General features: G+C 33.7%; 1 protein-coding gene across 1 annotated transcript; it reads right to left on the bottom strand.

The window, feature by feature from the left end:
• Positions 1-17,401: 17,401 nt before the first annotated feature.
• LOC133787437 (protein EXORDIUM-like 5) lies at positions 17,402-18,895 on the bottom strand. Its single transcript, XM_062225547.1, has one exon. It carries the CDS (start codon positions 18,727-18,729, stop codon positions 17,680-17,682), a length of 1,050 nt encoding a protein of 349 aa, XP_062081531.1. The 5' UTR covers positions 18,730-18,895; the 3' UTR covers positions 17,402-17,679.
• Between the last annotated feature and the right edge of the window lie 1,380 nt (positions 18,896-20,275).

Below are 20,275 nucleotides of genomic sequence, written 5' to 3'. Positions count from 1 at the left end.
ACATCCTTTAATTTCTTTTTTTTCTTTGGTTAATTTCAATAATTTTATCTTATTTTCATTCATTTAAGAAAAAATAATGTATAGTTTTTAGAAAAAAATCTTACTTTAACAAGTTTTTTTATATTTATTTTTGTTTTAATTTTTTATTTAAATATTTTTAATATATATTATTTATATGTAATTTTTAGAATATGACAAAGAAAAAAAATAGAAGAATGTGAAAATAAGTTGAAAAAAATATACATATTATTTATTACTTTTGAGTAATTAGCAGTAAACTCTCTTATTTTTACCTTCTTAAACACTTAACCCCCACTTCTTTATCTTCGCCAGTTAAACCTCTCAAACCCACGTTTTGTTACTAAATTTACTGTTCCCGTCGATTCCCTCTGTTATCTCCCCAAACCCTCTTACGTGGCCAGTTGAAATCCTCTCCAACTCACCCTTAGATGCCCACGTGGATAATTAAATTAGAAAAAAAAATAAAAACCTAGAAAAAAAACTAAATTAAATTATAAAAAAGGGGAAAACTAAGTTGAACTCAACTCTCGAAGCTTTGTTTGTCCATGGTTCAAAATGTAAACAGAAAAGTAAGAAATTTTTTCATCTACTGAGAAGAGGAAAAACAGAAAAGCAAGCTTTGTTTGTCCATGGTTCAAAGCTTTGTTGCTGGGAAGGATAGATACAAGGAAGCTTATGAGACCAACTATAGGGAGGCAGTCAAACTGCAAGAAGATCTGGTCGTGAGCATGAAGGAGGGCACCACACTGGAGGATCAGGTTATGTCGCTCGAAGAGTCGAATGCTAGCAACTTGGAGAGGTTCCAGGGAGCTACCTTCAATTGCTTTTACATTTCTGAAAGAACAATCAAGGTGCAAATTTTGATTATCTTCCTGAGCAAGTAAAACAATCCGAGCTTGCTCGGTGTGCTGCTCGCCTGGAGGAGGAAGTTTCTTTCTTATCTGAGTGAACCCCCATATTTAATGGACATAAAACAATCGTTGATGCATAGCAAGTCAAAGTCTATGGAAAGAAATCAATCAAATATGGAGAGTTATGGTGAATGCAACCCAAAAATTGCAGTTTTTGAGAATAAATTCAAATAAAGGTTGCATGGTAATTGTCATTTGTTCATACCACATCAAAAATTGACAGCTGAAAGACAACAATTCTAACATATACCTAGTTGCCATTTGTTCTCAAACAAAAAATTCTTAGCCTATATGTCCAACAAATACATAGTTGTCGTTTTTTCCAAACAAAAAAAAGTTTAAGCATTTACATAAAAAAAATTGTAGTAATCCTAAACACTAGGCCCTGTATCACTTGGTGCATTTGCACCAAGGCCCTAGTGACACCATATATACTTGAAACTTCCTATAACTTCAATCCCTCATATCATCCAAAAACAGTCTAACCTCCTTCTCCCCTACAACCATTATCCCCATATTCAAGTGTTTCTCATAAGGCTTGAACTAAAACCATAGGGGAATTTGTAACCTAACCCTTGACCCATATCATCTAAAGCCTTCTTCTGAAACTTCTTATACTTGTAATTGTCGAAATAGGCAGCATACCCTCCTTCATATCGCTTATTTCCAAAAGGAGTAAACCAAATACCCCCATGGTATATATTGACAGTGAATAGGTCAGCTTCACTCGCAGCAAAGTGGAATTCAGTCAAGGACCAAAATTTGGGAAATCCCCATCACCTTTTAACAAAGGGAAGGCAAAACCCCATTAGCATTTCACTCCCACAACAAACAAACAGACAAAAAAACCATGTGCAACCATACCCCACTGAACAGACAAAAAAAATTATCCATATGCAATCGTACCCCACTGAAAATGGCAACTAGATTCCATACAACCACTGACTTCTTTATTTTTTAGCACATTATTCAAACCCACTTTAACCACGAACACAAACCTAGAACAATTAAAGTCGTACTAGTGACCCTATAAAACCCACCCTTAATGCATTTAACCCATCAAACGAGCAAGCATTGTAGTCGAAACTTATCTTCTAAAACCCTAAAAATCTGAAGTAAGAATGGAAGAAGGTTAAGGTGCTTACCATAGTCAGGAGGAACCTCGTCTTCACCGCCCTTCCAAAATGACATTTCTTCATAGTCGACTTGCTCAACTTTCTCGTCTCCTTCTTCTTCTTCCTCTTCTCAGTAGATAAAAAAATTTCTTGTTTTTCTGTTTACATTTTGAACCATGGACAAACTAAGCTTCAACAGATGAGTTCAAGCCAGTTTTCCCCCTTTTTTTCTATTTTAATTTAATTTTTTTCTAGGTTTTTATTTTTTTTCTAATTTAATTATCCACGTGGGCATCTATGAGTGAGTTGGACAGGGTTTTAACTGGCCACGTAGGAGAGTTTGGAGAGATAATGAAGGGAATCGATGGGAACAATAAATTTGGTAACGGGACGTGGGTTTGGGAGGTTAACTGGCGAAAATAAAGAAGTGGGAGTTAAGTGTATAAGAAAGTAAAAATAAGGAGGTTTTTCTGCTAATTACGCATTAATTTTTAATAAAAATAGGGTGTCTTAATCAAATTTTAGAGTGCAAATATAATGCCCCTTCCATTTTTAGGATCACTTGTCGTTTTAGCTATCGGACATCATCACTTCAGACATAACTTGAAGTTTTTCATATACATTTTCTTCTAGATACAATCGATATGAAAAAAACGATGTCAAAATTTAAAACGATATGTCATTTTTCTCAATTGAACAATAACAAATTTTTTTATAAACGATATGGAGACGAGGAAAATATACATGACAAAACACATGATTTTTTTAAGTAATAAATAAAACAAGATACGATTTTTTTTTCTTAATTAAGAGAAAAAGCCTAAAGATGAATATATATATATAGTTTCATTATAATTAATATGATAGCCCAACCCACTACAAGAGCCCAATAGAGTTAGACTATGAAACAATACAAGAAGGAATCAAAGGCCGGATAGAGTCCTCAGCCCAAGATAGTGACCCAAACCGTGAGGAAGGTAGAAAGCACAGCAAAGAAAGGAAAGAAACCAAACACAAAGAAGAGAGTGAAGAGGAAGGTGCGCGTGGACGGCAAACTCGCGTGAGACCCCGATGGCTAACCGACTTCGTGAGGATGGAGAGACGCTAGGGAGAGTAACTGATTTTGTTATTTTTATGGAAATGTTTAGCTTGGTAATTTGGACATATAAATACTATTGTGTAATTTCTGTTATGGGTATGTTGAAGGAAAAGCTGAAAGGCAATTGGAGTTTTGTATTGACTCGAAGAATACTTATACCCTGTTTGGGGTATCATTGGTGCTTTCATTGTCTCACTCACAATGAAGAACGAAGAAATCGCTGCTCTGTTTGAGGACATGAAGAAAAGCCTCGATGTTGTTTCAGCAGCTAACTTGGGGAAGTTTTCAGAGATGTTGGAACAACACAAGGCAGAGACGAAGGAGTCATTAGCGCAATTTTCTATCGGGTCGATTCCGGTTCTGATTCCTCATTCGCCAGAAACGGGGGGGGGGGGGGGGGGAGTTCAGGGATAGCAGAAACACGTCCACCTACTCGTCGTGTAAATGGGGAGGATGATGGTCGTGAGATTAATGCCCTCTTGAAGAATCTCATAGTTAAGGTGGCTCGTTTTGACGGTTCTAATGTAGATGATTGGATCTACAAGATCAATAAATTCTTTGATCTCCAACAGGTGGATGCTCGCTTGCGGCTAATGGTGGTTCCCTTTCACTTAGACGGAGTGCCTTCCAAATGGTTTCAATGGATGGAAAAGGGAGGGTCGTTCATGAGTTGGGAGGCGTTCATTCAAGCGCTTCAGCTACGTTTTGGGACATCAGCCTATGATGATCCACTGGGGCGAATCTCTAAGCTTACTCAAACAGGTAACGTCGCTCAATATTGTACTGAATTCGAAGATTTGATGACTCGCATTTCAGGGGTCGCAGAACATTTATTTCTGAATTTTTTCATATGGGGGCTGAAATTGGAAATTAGAAGGGAATTGATTCTGTCCAAACCTATGGATTTGGCTGAGGCCATGGCAAAAGCTTGGCTGTTTGAAGACAGACATGAGGATTTTCTGGGTCGCAACTCACTTAGTCGTTCGGGTTGGTCGGCACGTCCTACTCTGTCCACACTGACATTGATTAACAAGGGTCCTGTGCATACTACTTATTCGGGTTCATCCTCTATGAAATCCTCCTCAAGTGTGAATTCTCCATTACCCGTTAAACGTTTATCTCCCGCTGAGATAAAGGAAAAACGAGATAGAGGCCTGTGTTTCACGTGCGATGAGAAGTATAGTTTTGGGCACAAGTGTAAAAATAGAGTGCTGATTCTTTGTGGTCAGGAGGGTGATAATGATGAAGAGATAATGCCACTCGGGGATACAGAGGTAGGCGAGTTGGGAGAAGCGGCAGTGGAGGAAGTCAGTCTTAATTCGCTGTCAAATTCGGCAAATCCTCAGATTTTTCGATTAAGGGCCAAACACAGGGCTAAGTCTTTAGAAGTGCTCATTGACACCGGCAGCAATAATAACTTCATTCAGGAGTCGTTGGCCACTCGTTTGGGATTGCCATGGGAAGATACTAAGATGTTTAGAGTCTACATGGGTAATGGCAATTCGCTGGTTTGTTCAAAGTTGTGCCGAGGGGTTGAGTTACTATTACAGGGCCATCAGTTCACAGTGGATTTATATGTTCTGCCTATATGGGGATTGGATGTAGTTTTGGGAATGCAGTGGCTACAAACTCTAGGGCCGTGTGTTCATGATCATAAGGCTCTTACAATGGAATTTAATTGGCAAGGGCAGGTTGTCAAACTAGCAGGAAACTCTGAGATTACAGCACAACAGCTCTCGGTGACCCAGTTTCATGCACTGCTTCATGAGGGGGAGGTTCATGAGCTATAGCGACTGAGTTCGTTAGGGGTCGATAGTGCAGAAATAAGCAGGGAAACATCTTGCTTAGAGGACTTGATGCCGACAGAAGGGAAGGGAATTATCACTGAATTCCAGACAGTTTTTGCGGAACCAACACAACTTCCTCCCCAACGCAATGTAGATCATAGAATATTTTTGCAGCCTGGGTCATCTCCGGCGAATGTACGACCGTATAGATATCCTTATTTTCAGAAAGATATCATCGAAAAGTTAGTGTGAGAAATGATATCTTGTGGATTTTGTCGGCCCAGCAGAAGCCCTTATTCGTCGCCGGTTTTGCTAGTCAAGAAGAAGGATGGAACATGGCGTTTCTGTGTCGACTACAGAGCATTAAATGAACTTACTATCAAGGACCGTTTTTTGATTCCCACTATCGATGAGCTGCTAGATGAACTGGGGGGTACTATGGTTTTCTCTAAGCTGGATTTGAGGGCAGGATATCACCAAATTCGCATGGACTCCAGGGACATTCACAAGACAGCTTTCCGCACACATGAGGGACATTATGAGTTCCTTGTGATGCCATTCGGCCTAACAAATGGCCCATCAACATTGCAGGCAGCGATGAACCAGATTTTCCAACCGTATTTACGCAGATTTGTAATCGTTTTCTTTGATGATATTTTGATCTACAGCCGCTCCTTAGCCGAACATGTGCATCATCTAAGAATGACTCTCAAATTACTGCGAGATAACAGTTTTTATGCTAAGGGAAGTAAATGCAAATTTTTTCAAAGTTCTATTGAATATTTGGGACATGTAGTATCATCTCACGGAGTCCAAGCCAACCCAATGAAGATTGCTGCCATGGTACAATGGCCTGTTCCTAGGACATTAAAACAACTGAGGGGATTTTTGGGATTGACGGGGTATTATCGAAGATTTGTTGCACATTACGCTACTATTGCAGCCCCATTAACAGAGATGTTAAAGCGAGATAACTTTATTTGGACACCCGCTGCTGCCGCTGCTTTTGCTCAGCTCAAAACAGAAATGACGAGTACTCCCGTTCTCCAATTACCAGATTTTTCCAAGGTGTTTGTGGTGGAGACGGATGCTTCGAATATCGGAATCGGAGGTGTATTAATGCAAGAAGGGCATCCGCTGGCCAATTTCAGCAAGAAGTTAGGTCCAAAGTTCTTGGGGGCGTCGGCATATATTCGGGAGTTGAGGGCAGTTGTAGAAGTGGTGACTAAATGGAAACAATACCTTCTTGGCCGACAGTTCATCATACGAACAGATCATAAAAGTCTTAAGGAATTACTAACACAAGTGATACAAACGCCGGAACAACAACACTTTCTTCGCAAGCTATTAGGATTCCAATTTGTCATCGAATACAAAGCAGGTTGTACGAATTCAGCCGCCGATGCTCTATCTCTTCAGCACGAAGAACAGAAATCGAGCCTACTCGCTGCTATATCTTCGGGGTGTTTTGAATTTTTGGAAGAGGTTCGACGTGACAATATTGCTAGCCCCGACCTTCGACTCATCCACACTCAGCTCAAGGATAACCCTCAAGCTTCAAACGGCTATTCGGTTCGAGATGGCATGTTGTATTACAAACACCAACTGGTAATTAGTCAGTATTCAAACCTCAAACAGCTGTTGATACGTGAATTTCATGACTCACTCACAGGAGGACACGCTGGTTTTGAACGTACCTTTCTCCGATTGAGTGCCAATTTCTTTTGGAAGAACATGCGACAGGATGTTAAACAATATATTAAGTCTTGCTTAGTCTGTCAAACTGTGAAATATTCACCTCAGGCTCCGTATGGGCTGCTTCAACCATTGGCGATTCTGGAACGGGTTTGGGAAGATCTAGCAATGGACTTTATTGTGGGTTTACCCAACTCGCATGGGCTGACTAATATTCTAGTGGTGGTTGATCGTTTCACCAAGTATGCTCATTTTGGTGCTCTACCCAATCATTATTCTGCAACTAAAGTTGCCGACCTCTTTGCTAATATGGTGATACGTGTTCATGGGATGCCAAGATCCATAGTTTCAGTAAGAGATCCCATTTTTACTAGCGCTTTTTGGATGAAACTTTTTGAGCTGATGGGAACGAAGTTGAAAATGAGCTCAGCCTATCATCCTCAAACGGATGGTCAATCAGAGGTAACAAACAGATATTTAGAGCAGTATTTACGTGCCCTTACAGCGGACAATCCCAGAATTCCACTACAACACCAGCCATCATTCCGCTATTGGAATGACCCATTTTCAAGCAGTTTACGGGAGGCTTCCCCCATCCATTCCCGCATATACCAGAGGTTCGACCATTATTTAAGTGGTAGAAGAAGACTTGATGACACGGGATGCTCTTTTAAAACAACTGAAACTTAATCTGCAAAAGGCCCAACATAGAATGCAACAACAAGCCAATAAGAAGCACCAGGATATAGAGTTTCAAGTGGGCGATTTAGTTTTGGTGAAACTTCAACCATACCGCCAATCGACTGAAGCGCAGCGTCTAAACTCCAAGTTATGTCGACGATACTTTGGGCCTTTCACGGTGTTAGCTTGACAAGGGGGGGGGGGGGGGGGGGGGGGGGGGTTGGCTTACACTTTAGACTTACCTCCAGGCAGCCGCATACACCCTACTTTTCATGTTTCACTCCTCAAACCGTTTTATGGCCAGCAACCAACAACGAGCTATCCATTACCCGAACTGACTGTGGCTAATCAACCGATGATGGTGCCAATTGCAATTCTAGTCGCCCGCCTTCACATCATCAACAACAAACCTGTCAAACAAGTCTCGGTACAATGGTCCCTTAGCTCACCCGAAGATGCCACTTGGGAAGATTTTGAAAGTTTCTGTCAACTTTATAATATCACCAACCTTGAGGTCAAGGTTGTTTTTGAGGAGGGGAGAAGTGATAGCCCAACCCACTACAAGAGCCCAATAGAGTTATACTATGAAACAATACAAGAAGGAATCAAAGGCTGGATAGAGTCCTCAGCCCAAGATAGTGACCCGAATCGTGAGGAAGGTAGAAAGCACAGCAAAAAAAGGAAAGAAACCAAACAGAAAGAAGAGAGTGAAGAGGAAGGTGCACGTGGACGGCGAACTCGCGTGAGACCCCGATGGCTAATCGACTTCGTGAGGATGGAGACGCTAGGGAGAGTAACTGATTTTGTTATTTCTGTAGAAATGTCTAGCTTGATAGTTTGGACATATAAATACTATTGTGTAATTTCTGCTATGGGTATGTTGAAGGAAAAGTCGAAAGGCAATTGGAGTTTTGTATTGACTTGAAGAATACTTATATCCTGTTTGGGGAATCATAATACAAGTAGTTTGACACCACTAAATTATTTTATATATTGTAGTCTCTAATAATCTCATGCATAAATATCTTTATCAAGCCGACAAAAGTCTTAAGATGTTGAACAAAATCTTGACAGCGAAAAGATAGAAGCATTGATTATTATCGAACTAACTACTATTTCAGGCGTTTGATTAAGAAAATTATTATACAACCACGGACTATGTATATTCTCTATACGTAGCATCATTTTCAGAAAGTTAAATCCCAAAAAGTATAGTGTATAAATAGTTAATTACCTTTCTTTCTTTTTTTGAAAAAAAAAACAATAATAATTAAGTTTCTCTTTGTTATTAATATTAACTAATTATTTTTATAGATATTCTAAGCCTAAATGACACATGTTGTTTCAATCACTCCAATTTGTGTGCTTATTATGAATATATTGAGTATTGTTACGTGTCCAACATCATATGAAGTGGTTCCTCAGGATTAGTTAGCACTGCTCATATTAATTTTTAAATTGAATTGTGTGGTTCTTGATATTAGATTACACTAATAATAGTATATAATTTTTATGTGGGGTTGAACACCAATAATTATTCTTAGCATTATTTATCTTATGAATAATAATAATAATAATAATAATAATGTCAGTAGTAGACGAAGTGATAATATGATGGAGACTTAATTAACCATAGATGTCTATATACAATATATAGATTAAGCCCATAATGATAAAAAAAAAATTGAGTCGTTTTGTTTTTAATGTACTCATATATAGGGTGTGGTCACTACTACAAAAAAGGTAAATCGAGCCCTAAAAAAGTGTTTAAGACTCGTGGGGCGCAAATCCTTTATTTCCTAAAAAGTTTTATTTTTATAAAATAATTAATTGGCACTATAACAATTACAGCCATTCGCGGCGTAGGTATTAGCTGCAGGCTCAGTTCGCTTGGATTGTATAGGCTATTAGCGGCGGACTAGGGGGTCCGCCGTTAATAATGTACGAGTATTTTAAAAAAATAAAAATATATATTAGCGGCGGACTTACCACTATTAGTGGCGGATAGTCCGCCACTAATATACGTAATAAAAAGCCCGATTTTTTTTTTAAGTTTTATTAGAGGCGAATAATCACATTTATTAGAGGCAGACTATCCGCCGCTAATCGTATTTGAGACGGGTAGATACCATTATTAGCGGCGGACTACCCGCCGCTAATAATATGATTAGCGGCGGGAAACTAATAATAGCGGCGGGGGCGGTGGTTTGGTTTGAAATGGCTCAAAAAAGCTCGGATCTACGCTTGAAGGTTCGGAAATCACCATGGATTTCGACGAGCATTGACTTCCAACTTCAGTGACCGTTGAGTCTGATTTTTTAGTGGGTTTTGAAGCCCAAGAAGCAAGGAGTATGGTGGTGGTGGTTCAGCTCATGGTGGCCGGAAAGTGCTCGGAAAGTTTGGGAGAAACCCATGAACGACAGAACTTCGAGTGCCCTATTGAGGGACTTAGGCCGCACGTGAGGTGTCGATCTTCGGGGGTAGGGGGTTGGGGGTTTCGGGGTACGACACGTCGACTAGTTTGGCGCGTGGCGGTGGTCAGTGACGGGAGGGCAGCCCTTCGGCCCTAATAGAGACAACGCAAGGGGAGAGAGAGAGGGAACTTTGGGAGAGAGAGAGAGAGAGAGAAAAAAAAATGGGCTGAGTGATTTTTTTTAATAAATAATAATAAAACTTTTGTTAAAAAAATTATTCAAACTTTTAGGACACACATAAGTTTTTAGGGCTCGCACAGCGTGTCCTAAAAGAAATTTTTGTTAAGGACTCTAAATAAGTGTCTTAAAAAGTCCAGGAACTTTTGTTAATTTTTTTTTTAACTTTTATTACACACATCAGTTTTTAGAGCCCGCACCGCGTGTCCTAAAAGAAATTGTTTAAGAAGTCTCAATGAGTGTCCTAAAAAGTCCAAAGTTGTTTTTAAGGCTTGCATCTAGGTGAGTGCTCTAAAAAAGTGTCATAAAAGCATGCTTTTGTAGTAGTAGATTGGCATAGTTTTTAAAATGCACTGTATCAAGCTTTGAAGCTCTTTTGAAAGTTTAAAAGCTCTTTTGAGAGCTTGAATGAATACTTTAGTGAAATGAGCTTTTAGCTTAAATAAGGTATTTCTAGAGAAGCTATAAAATGTAGCTTATTTTAAAAGTGTTTTTTATTCTTTTAAAAGTGATTCTTAATAAGTCAAAGCTAAAAGTACAAGTTTTGCCAAGCAAGCCTAGGGATATTTGCAAAAAAACCCCCTATTCTTTTACAAAAGTTACGACAAATCCTCCAAGAAAAAATTTTGACAACAAAACTTCATTTCGTTGATGGTTTGTTGCAAGTAAGCTCTTAAAATACACATGACAATATTTTATAGGGTCACATGTAAAAAATAATTAATTATTTAAAAAATTTCAACAAAATAAATTAAATCAATAAAAAGATTAAAAACTTTTTTCAATTTTAAGTTTTGTTTAATTTTAATTATGTATTATTATTTTAAAACATAAAAGTTATAGAAAAAAAGAATTAAAATAATTATTCTAATTAAAGTAATAGTAATAGTTAAAATAATTAATTTTTTTATTAATTTAATTTATTTTTAAAAAGTTTTAAATAATTAATTTTTTTTACACGTGGTCTTATAAAATGTTGCCACGTGTATTTTAATTGGCACTTAACGTGCTTACGTGACATTTAACAACTAAAGGGGCTTACTTGCATGCAACAAACAATTGACGGAATGAGACTTTGCCCTAAAAAAATTTAATTGGGATATTTGTCTTTTAACTTTTGTAAAAAAATAGAAATTTTTGCTGCAAATATCCTCAAACCTATAATAAGTGACATGTCACTTTTCCTCCGGCTTAAATAGACATATATATTGAGAGAGTAAATTATAGTACTATAATCTACATTTGGCTTAGCATAATGGTTGGCCATAGATTTTTTATTTTTTTTGGAACGTTTTGAATCTTATCCATTGTCTAAAATATCATCAATAATTAATCATAGTTTTTTAATGCATACAGATTTTTACCATCTTTTGAGAATGATGATCATCATTCATGCACCATGGTAAAATGATTTTTTGTCAACAAATGTGAAATCACTATATTTTACTATTCGAACAAAAGACACTCAATCACAATGTCAAATCTTAACCACTTCCAAATCATAGTGATCGATGTTAATTAATTTATATCACCGTGGGATGCATGCAAAACAACAGTGTGTGATGTATATATTTATATAAATTAATACATTGTTATGTTATATATGTTATTCTTACAATAGCTCCAAAAAATTATTATATATATCATTATTCATTGATTGATTTGAAGTAGGAAATTAGAAGCAAGTGTGGCTTTATATTATTATCTTATAGGCTAGAATTTATATTGCATTGGAACCTCTGAAACTCTATCTCATGTAAGAATCTTTGATCTATTAGTATATATTTACAATTGTGCCTACTTAATTTAATTAATTAATTTGTTTACACTGCGGTACTATTTGATAACACTTAAAAAAATAATTTTTAACTCTATTTTTATTTATTATTTTTTAAAATTTAATTAAAATTCATTAAATTTTGAAAATAAACTTTTTTTCACTTAAAATTTTTTTTTAAACAGTTTTTGATTTTTTTTTTCTTCAAATCAACACATTATTTTATATTGTTAAACAAAAAATAAAAATAAAAATTATCAAACACATTTATTATTTTTTGTTTTTAAAAACAAAAAACAAAAAATAGTTACTAAACATATTTTTATTTTTTAAAAAATAAAAAATAATATTTAAAAATAAAATAATATTTTTATTTAAATAAAGAAGCAAAAATAAAAATAAAAATTCTATTTTTGTGTTTAAAAAATTTAAAAACAAAAATTTTACCAAATACAACCTACATTTATTATTCTGTAAATTTTAATCTGTATTTATCATTCAAATAGAAAGAAAAAAACCTAAACTTTGTAAGAAACTGACTACGTGTATATATATACACAAACAACAAAATTAATTATATTATTTCCCTAATTTCTGTGTTCCAAATTTGTTGATCTCAACAAGCTTTAATTGTACGTTATTATTGATTTTCGTAGCTGGAGCAAGCCATATTGAGACAATCGTTCAATCTCATTCCTTGAGTCCCTTTCTTTGAGAAATATATTAGTCATGATAAATACAAACCTAATAATTTTTTTTTTAAATGTCACTATATAATGTGATTTAAACTTGAGAAAAGTTACCAATTCAAAAGAGAATTGAAAAGTCAGCATAACAATCCACATGGTTCCAAAAGCATTATTTTTCATTGTGATTAGCTATATAATAAAATAAAAGATTATTATTACAACCTTAAATAAGCACGCTTTATTTCATGGCCCATGCAAATAATGGCTATAGTAGCACTCTGAATAAACAAAAGCGATGGGATAATGATGGTGGGTTCCACCAGATAGCCACGTCATAATGATTTGGATTAGAGATTCATAACAAACCACACATATAAGAAAGGTTTCAATTTTCTTAAAAAAAAAAAATTCAATATTTTTTTTTGTCCCAAATTGTGTGGATATATTTAGATAAAAAAAATATTAAAATTTTTTTTTTTTGATATCATTTTATAAATTGATGTAATTTTGATCATTTTTATTATAAAGTGGTTATAACATATAAGTGTTGAAAATATTACTTTACAAATAATTATTAAAAAAGTGTCATTTTCTAAAGTAATATTGAAAATATAGTTATTTTATCAAAGCCTCTTCTAAATTATAGTAATAATAATATGTGCATCAAATATATACTATATTTTTTTGCACATAATAATGTTTTTTTTAAATGATTAATAATATTTGCACGCATATTGATAATGTATTATTTTTTTAAATTGTGAGTAGATCCCAATTTAAATAAATGTGTTAAAATAGTAGATGGGTCCAATTTAAATATATATTATTAATTATAAAATTTGATACATCAAATGTATATTTTAAGTGTATATTTCATTATTTCGTTTTTAATTATAGTGGGTTCTAATATAACTAAATAAGTTTGGTTGAAAAAATATATTGTATCACGGTCATAAAAGTTTGAATAAATGAATCATTTGTAAAACTTTGAATAGTGAGAGTTGGAAACAAATTTTTTTTTATTCAGAAGTCTTTTAGTTTGATTTTTGTTTTTAATTTCTATTTGTTTTATATTGTTTTGGTTGTTGATTTTTCTATGAACATATATAGCCCTTCATTGAAGATAAAGTATTAAGTATATGTTGATAGGCAACAAAACTATATAAAATATATCTGAAATTTATGATCTCAAAAATATTTGTATTATTTTTAAGTCATTCTATATTTTTTACGAACAAATTTTACAGATTAACAAGAAGATAAAATAATATCTTGAGCCCAACACATCGAACAGACCAATAATTGCAAGTATATCATAACACTTATAACATGAACTAATACAAATCAAACACGTCATAGGTACTGGACCAAAAGCAACAGTAGGTTGGTGGAAAAATATATTCAAATTATTAAATAATAAATGATAATATGTCCCTTCAAAAGAAAAAATAATAATAAAGTTGTTGGTCACTTAACTGGTCCATGATATTTTTACAAAAATCTAGCTATATAGTCCTTTGATTTTTAAAAAATCAGTATGCCAACTTACTAAAAAAGTGGAAAAAGAATTTAGCAAAAATTGACAAAAAATATCTCAACAATAGTATCCAAACGATGTTGAAGTATTATAAGAGCAACTCCAATAAAGCATTATTACACTAATAACTTCAAGGGTTTGCATTATTTTAGAATTATCAATAATATTGCCCTAAATATAACGTTGCATGATATTTTAATAATATAATTAAATGCATTATTTTAATAAGAGAATATAAACAATATAAAAAACAAAATACAATATATTATAGTGTTTTAATGTATTGGAGTGCTTAAGTAAATTAAATACTTTTATTTATTAAATTTACCTTACAATTTACAAATGCAACATAATATACTTAACAAATATATATTAACACAATGTAATAAATTTACATATTTAAGCTACTTGTGTGATTTCCTAATAACTTTGAAATTCTTTTTTTTTTAAACTTTGAAATTCTTTTTTTTTTTTAAACTTTGAATTTTTTTTTTAACTTTGAAATTAATATTGTGCAGCTTTAGTACACCGACTAAAAAGATATATTAATAAAGTATAGGTTGTACAACGGCAAAACTATTATAAAAAGGTGTTACTGTGCAATTCAACTAAAGAAAAGAATAAAAATGTTAATTACACTTTATTTTATAGTATTTTTTTTAATTTCTTAAATCAACTGAGATGTAAATTTTACTAAAAATTTTAAAAATATTATAGTATAAAAAATTGAATAATATCCATGTGTAATATAAGAGTGTAAGTGAGAGTTTCCTTAACTATTCTTAAAATAGAGTGTTGTTATTTGTCATTTTAAGGTACCGAACATTACATGGGGTGACATCTCATGATTGGTTAACAATATTTCATAATACTTATTAAATTCACATAAACGAGACTCGATATTGAATTATATCAATAATAATATAATACATCTTTACGGTGTTAAACACCAATAATAACCCTCACCAATTTTTCTAAAAAAAAATAAATAAGGAGACATTTAACACTACAACAAAAGTAATAAATGTGAGGAATAAGAACCAAATAGAGTAGAGAGTTCAAAAAGAAAACATAAATTAATAAATTAATCAACAAAAAAACAAACAACAATTAACTGAAAGAAAGTCGGTGGTGAATATAAGAAAGAAAGCAGTGAAGTGTGAATGTGTTTATAATATCGATGAGAAAATAAACATTAGTTTATCACCGCTATCACAGGCGTTAGTTCAGTTGTTTTGTAATTTGGGACTTTTAGAAAGTAGCAAAAAAAAATATATACCCACGCACCAACAAAAGTAAAGAGGTGATCATTTGTGAAGTCTCTTATGACTTGTTTAATAAGTTGGTCATATGCGTTGTAAAATATATATAATTAGTTTTAATGTCTGGTTTACTTTAATTTATTAAGTATTTTTTTTAAAATAAAATACAAACTGAAGATTTTATTCAACCATAACATCGTTCAAGTTCAGTATAATGCTTATAACTATCAAAAAAATGAAATGCCAATAGATTGACAAACAATCAAGTTAAAACTATAGTCATTAAGAAAAATCATATCCGATATTACAAGGAAAGAACACCAAAAATAAATACTATTAAGTCCCACACAAAAAAATTACAAAAAATAATACAAAATCCAAATAGAATACAACAAAGATAAATCTAACCTATCATATCTAAAAGTAAATAAACTACAAAACAAAAGCAAAAATTACTCTATGCAACCGTCACCGCAACCCAATAATTCAGTCAAACTCTAAAATAGTATTTGGTATGGAAATTGGGTTTAGCAGGAGTAAAATTAAAGGAAGTTTAGTTTAAAAGAATACAAAACTCAAGTAGTTAAATGAGTCAAGATTACCATCAAATCAAATTAAAAGATGAGATCTAATTGAAAACACAAACCCCTAAATTATTAAAAATAAATTTACATAACATAAATTAGATTTTACATTCTTATTCCCACCAGATCCTCTTTCACCACGGGCGATTTGAATTCGAAATAATCATGTCTATTCGAACTAATTTGTATTAAGCATACCGATCATCATGTCTCATCCAAATTGCTACACCTACTACCAGCAAGAGTCTATTAGCCTTTAAATTTCTGTTCTCTTGTATAATTTCTATATAAATTGAACTAGAAAAAGTATTCTTATAGTCTAAAATTTAATAAAAAAATTATGATAAAATCTCTAAAATATCAAAATGCTACGGACCCCTAAAAATTAAATCTTTACCCATTGTCTACAAAGGATCAAACAGGGTCACCCACCACTTCTAACCTAGCCATGGGTGGGGTTTAGGCTAAGCCCCAAGGGATGGACCAGGACTTGGGGCTCACTAGTAAATGGGTCAGGTCGTTATATCAAACAACATAACAAAGCATATAAAAACATAACAAGCATAAAATAATTTATATTTTTTACTTTAGTGGGTCCCAGCCTTAGCTGTTGATCACAAATGGACAGTTAAAGTTGCCATCTAAGTTTATGAATCAAGACTTATGGTAGTAATAGTAGTACTAGTACTACTAACCCACTTGTCCATCATTTTCCTTCCAACTTGTTTTGTTTTTCAGTGTCAAAACAAAATCAAAATGACCCATTTCAAAAGAAAAGAATCACAATTAATTAGTGACATGGTTATAATGTGTTTATAATGTTAATAGGTTGCAATTTGAGAAAAACCCCTTAGGTGAGTTTTGAGTGAATTAGATTATTGAACAATTTATTAGTAGAGAGATCATGGAATAATGTTACAAATGTTTGAAACTTTGTGGAAGTTTTTTGGACTTATTTGAAAGAAGTAGACAATAATCATTTGGTCATATCTTTAATGATGCTAAATTGTTTGATAAAGTTTATTTCATTGATACAATAGTAGTCCCCACTCTGTGTAGCGACAGTAACTCCCAAAAGGATTATTTTTAAAGCACCATACTGTGTGGAGAGATGATGCCATGAAGAGGAACGTGATAATATTTATTATATCATTTATGTTATTTCATGTCATGAAAGGCAAACATTATATTATTGTATGATATTATGTATGTACTTTTTTTTATAAAAAAAAAAATCAAATATCTTTGTAAAGAACTTGAAAGAAAATCTAATGTAAACAAGCACTACTTTTCATGGCTTCGAGATCTTTTGAACTATTCTATATATGCAAGGGTCTCCCATCAAGGAAAAAAGAAAAAAAATAGCATATTCTTAATCACATTTTTACCATTTTTTTTCTTTCCTTGGGCATAACAAAACTCATCTAGGACATGTGGTTAGCTGATATTGATAGTATTCTTTACCAGAGATAAAATTCGAATCATTTTGAATTTTTTTTTTCAAAACATTTTAGAGAAATTGAACTATGAATTATATCATTTTATGAATGTAATGCAAGTTTGCTTATGACAAAAATAAATATGATAATATATACTATAAAAAACTGAAAACTCTATATATTAAGAGAATCTCTCCTCCCTTATTTACATCCAAAATTACCCACTTAAAAAAAATTAATAACTATAACTATCAAAAAAAAAAAATTACAACAAAGCTCAAGTAAAGCTTAATTTTGTCCTCCACTTTTGCCTATTCGAAGTCGAACCACTCATATTCCCACGCGCCGCCGTCCCCCGATTAGGAATTCGATATATCAATAGCAGAGCAGCAGAGGAGCTAAGAAAAAGTTATTATGTGTTGCTTGGTTTATCAATCCATGGCATTAGGACCAGCACAAGCTTTCAAAACTGGACTCCATATCCACTGCACCAAGAATCTTCTTCCTTTTCTCCCATTCACATTGAAAGTCCTTCCTCCTGTGTCTCTCATTACTTGCCCAATATACCCACCGCCTCCGCCTGTCCCGTAAAGACCCTCGCACAAGTCGCCGATCTCCGTCGGGGCCGTTGGGTCCTCTCCGGCGTACCAGGCATTTACTAGTGGGTTCGAAGCCAGCTCCGCTAGCTCATGGCCGATCACGCTGATCATTCCATCCACACCCACGTCTCTATTCGGCGGCGAGAGCGCCACCGGCCCACCTCCGGCCATGTACCCAGGTATGGCAAAAGGGTAAGCACAGACCTCCGGACACTGCTTGCCGGAGTTTCCAACCCAGGCGTAAGGGAGCGTGTAGCCCACGAGGGAAGGGAATGTGAAGTAGTGAAACCCGCAAACTGCTCGACAAAAGTCCTGAACGGTGACATCCTGTGACGTTAATATAAGGTAGATACCTTGCTTGTGGTCGACAGGTAGCGGCGCGGATCTGACGGCGTTAGCGATGACTTGCTGGACAGAGAGGCGCGTGAGTGAGCTGCCGTGAGAGTAACGGAGATCGGAATACTCCCCAGCAACGACAACAGAACGCGAAACGTTAGCACCAGTCTGATCGGTATAAAGAGACACCGTGCGCCACCACTCAGCAACGGAAGGAGATGGTGCAGCGCGACGGTCGGTGGTGGAGATGGAGAGGAGAAAATCCTTGATCAAAAGCTTCTGGGACACAGCCCACTTTCCGTACCATATGAGGTAAATGTTGATCGGAGCCGATGACAGAACCGGTCCCATATGGTACCGGAGGTTAACGAGGTCCGAAGAGCCCTCATACTTCTTGGACGAGGAAAGGGTCCTCGGAGGAAGCTTTGGGTTGAAAAACTCGGCGTTTGTGTTGAGGGTTTGTACGGTGGGCTTAGTTGAAGCTACATTTCTTCCATGGTGAAGAAAGACCACCATGAAAACTATTACTAAATGGGCAATTTCCATTTTTACAAAATATTGAATAAAAATCAAAACTTTAGAGACAGAGAGAAGAGTTTTGAGGGAGAAGCGATGAAGAGAGTGAAATGGTAGAGACGAGTTTTATAAAGGAAGGGAGGAGAGAAAAATAGAGAGGTTTGGGAGGGAATTGAAATGGGCTGGAGACAGCTGCAACGTGTGGGCACTCTTTGCTTTGAGTCACTCTCCTTTTAGTGAATTTGAACTACTTTATTTTATTATACTTCTTTTATTTTATTTTATTATACTTCTTTATTTTTAAACTTGTTAGGGCAAAGCACGCTAAATTAATGGGTCCGTACGGTAAAATTTTTGTTTTTAAATTTTTTAAACACAAAAGTAAAAATAAAATTTTATTTTATTTCTTTATTTAAAAAAAATAAAAATATATTTGGTAACTATTTTTGTTCTTTATTTTTAAAAACAAAAAATAATAAACGCGTTTGATAACTTTTATTTTTACTTTTTGTTTAACAATATGAGGTGTTGATTTAAAGAAGAGAAGAAAAAAAGAAAGAAAAAATTAAAAACTGTTTAAAAAAATTTTGAAAGTGAAAAAATTCTAAAATTTTAAAAAATAATAAATAAAAATAGAGTTACCAAACACATTTTTTTGTTTAATTGTCAAATTTTTAATTAATTAAATAAAAAATTATTTTTTTTAAGTGTTACCAAATAACACCAATATTATTACAATTTAATAAGAATTATAAAGTATCGCTATCTAGTAATCACAATAATAGTATGTCAAATTTTATATTGTTAGATGAATTAACGTGTCAAATAATAATATTTTTTTTCCTAAACTTAAAAACTTAACCTTTAATTCACTTTCTTTTTTTTTCAAGTACTTTTGTATTGCTTTTCTAACTAGCTCTAACTTCTTTTATCGTTTTCTTCGCATTTGTCTCCCTCTTTACTTGTGTTTAGTGGTAGTATTGTACGGATGTTGGGTCCAAATCCGTTTATAATGACCCATAGTTAAACAATAAAACAAATATGTATGTGGAAATGTTAGGGGAATTAGTGGCATAATAGACAAATCAACTAACCCTCTTATGTTTGTTATCTAATAATCGACTCTTACTTTTTAAAGTATTTTTTATTGAATTAGGTTTTAATTTTAGTACTCGTCTAATATATTATTATCGAGAAAGTATAAATTAGATTCTTTTTTATTTTGGTACTTATAGACTTTTTGACTAACTCTTACAAAAATGTGATTTAGATTTTTTATTCATCTTGTCGATAGTATCAATAAATTATAAATAATAATAATAAGTTGTAGTGTGATAATACTACCTAAGAATCAATATTTTTTTTGCCTTTCTGCTGCAAAAAAAATGCCTTTAAAAAAACGAATCAGTATTTTTTACTAAATTATTTAAAATATTTAAATTAAAAAATAATTTAAAATTTGAAATGAGTTATCATTTATTCATTGTTTAAACATAATTTAAGATACAAAATTTGGACAAAAAAAATCTTGTTCCTTTATGTAAATACTACTTTATGCAATTTTATGGTCTTATAT

The sequence above is a fragment of the Humulus lupulus genome, chromosome 1 (assembly GCF_963169125.1).
Source record: "Humulus lupulus chromosome 1, drHumLupu1.1, whole genome shotgun sequence".
Lineage (NCBI taxonomy): Eukaryota > Viridiplantae > Streptophyta > Magnoliopsida > Rosales > Cannabaceae > Humulus > Humulus lupulus.
This window is presented reverse-complemented; position numbering and strand designations above follow the sequence as displayed.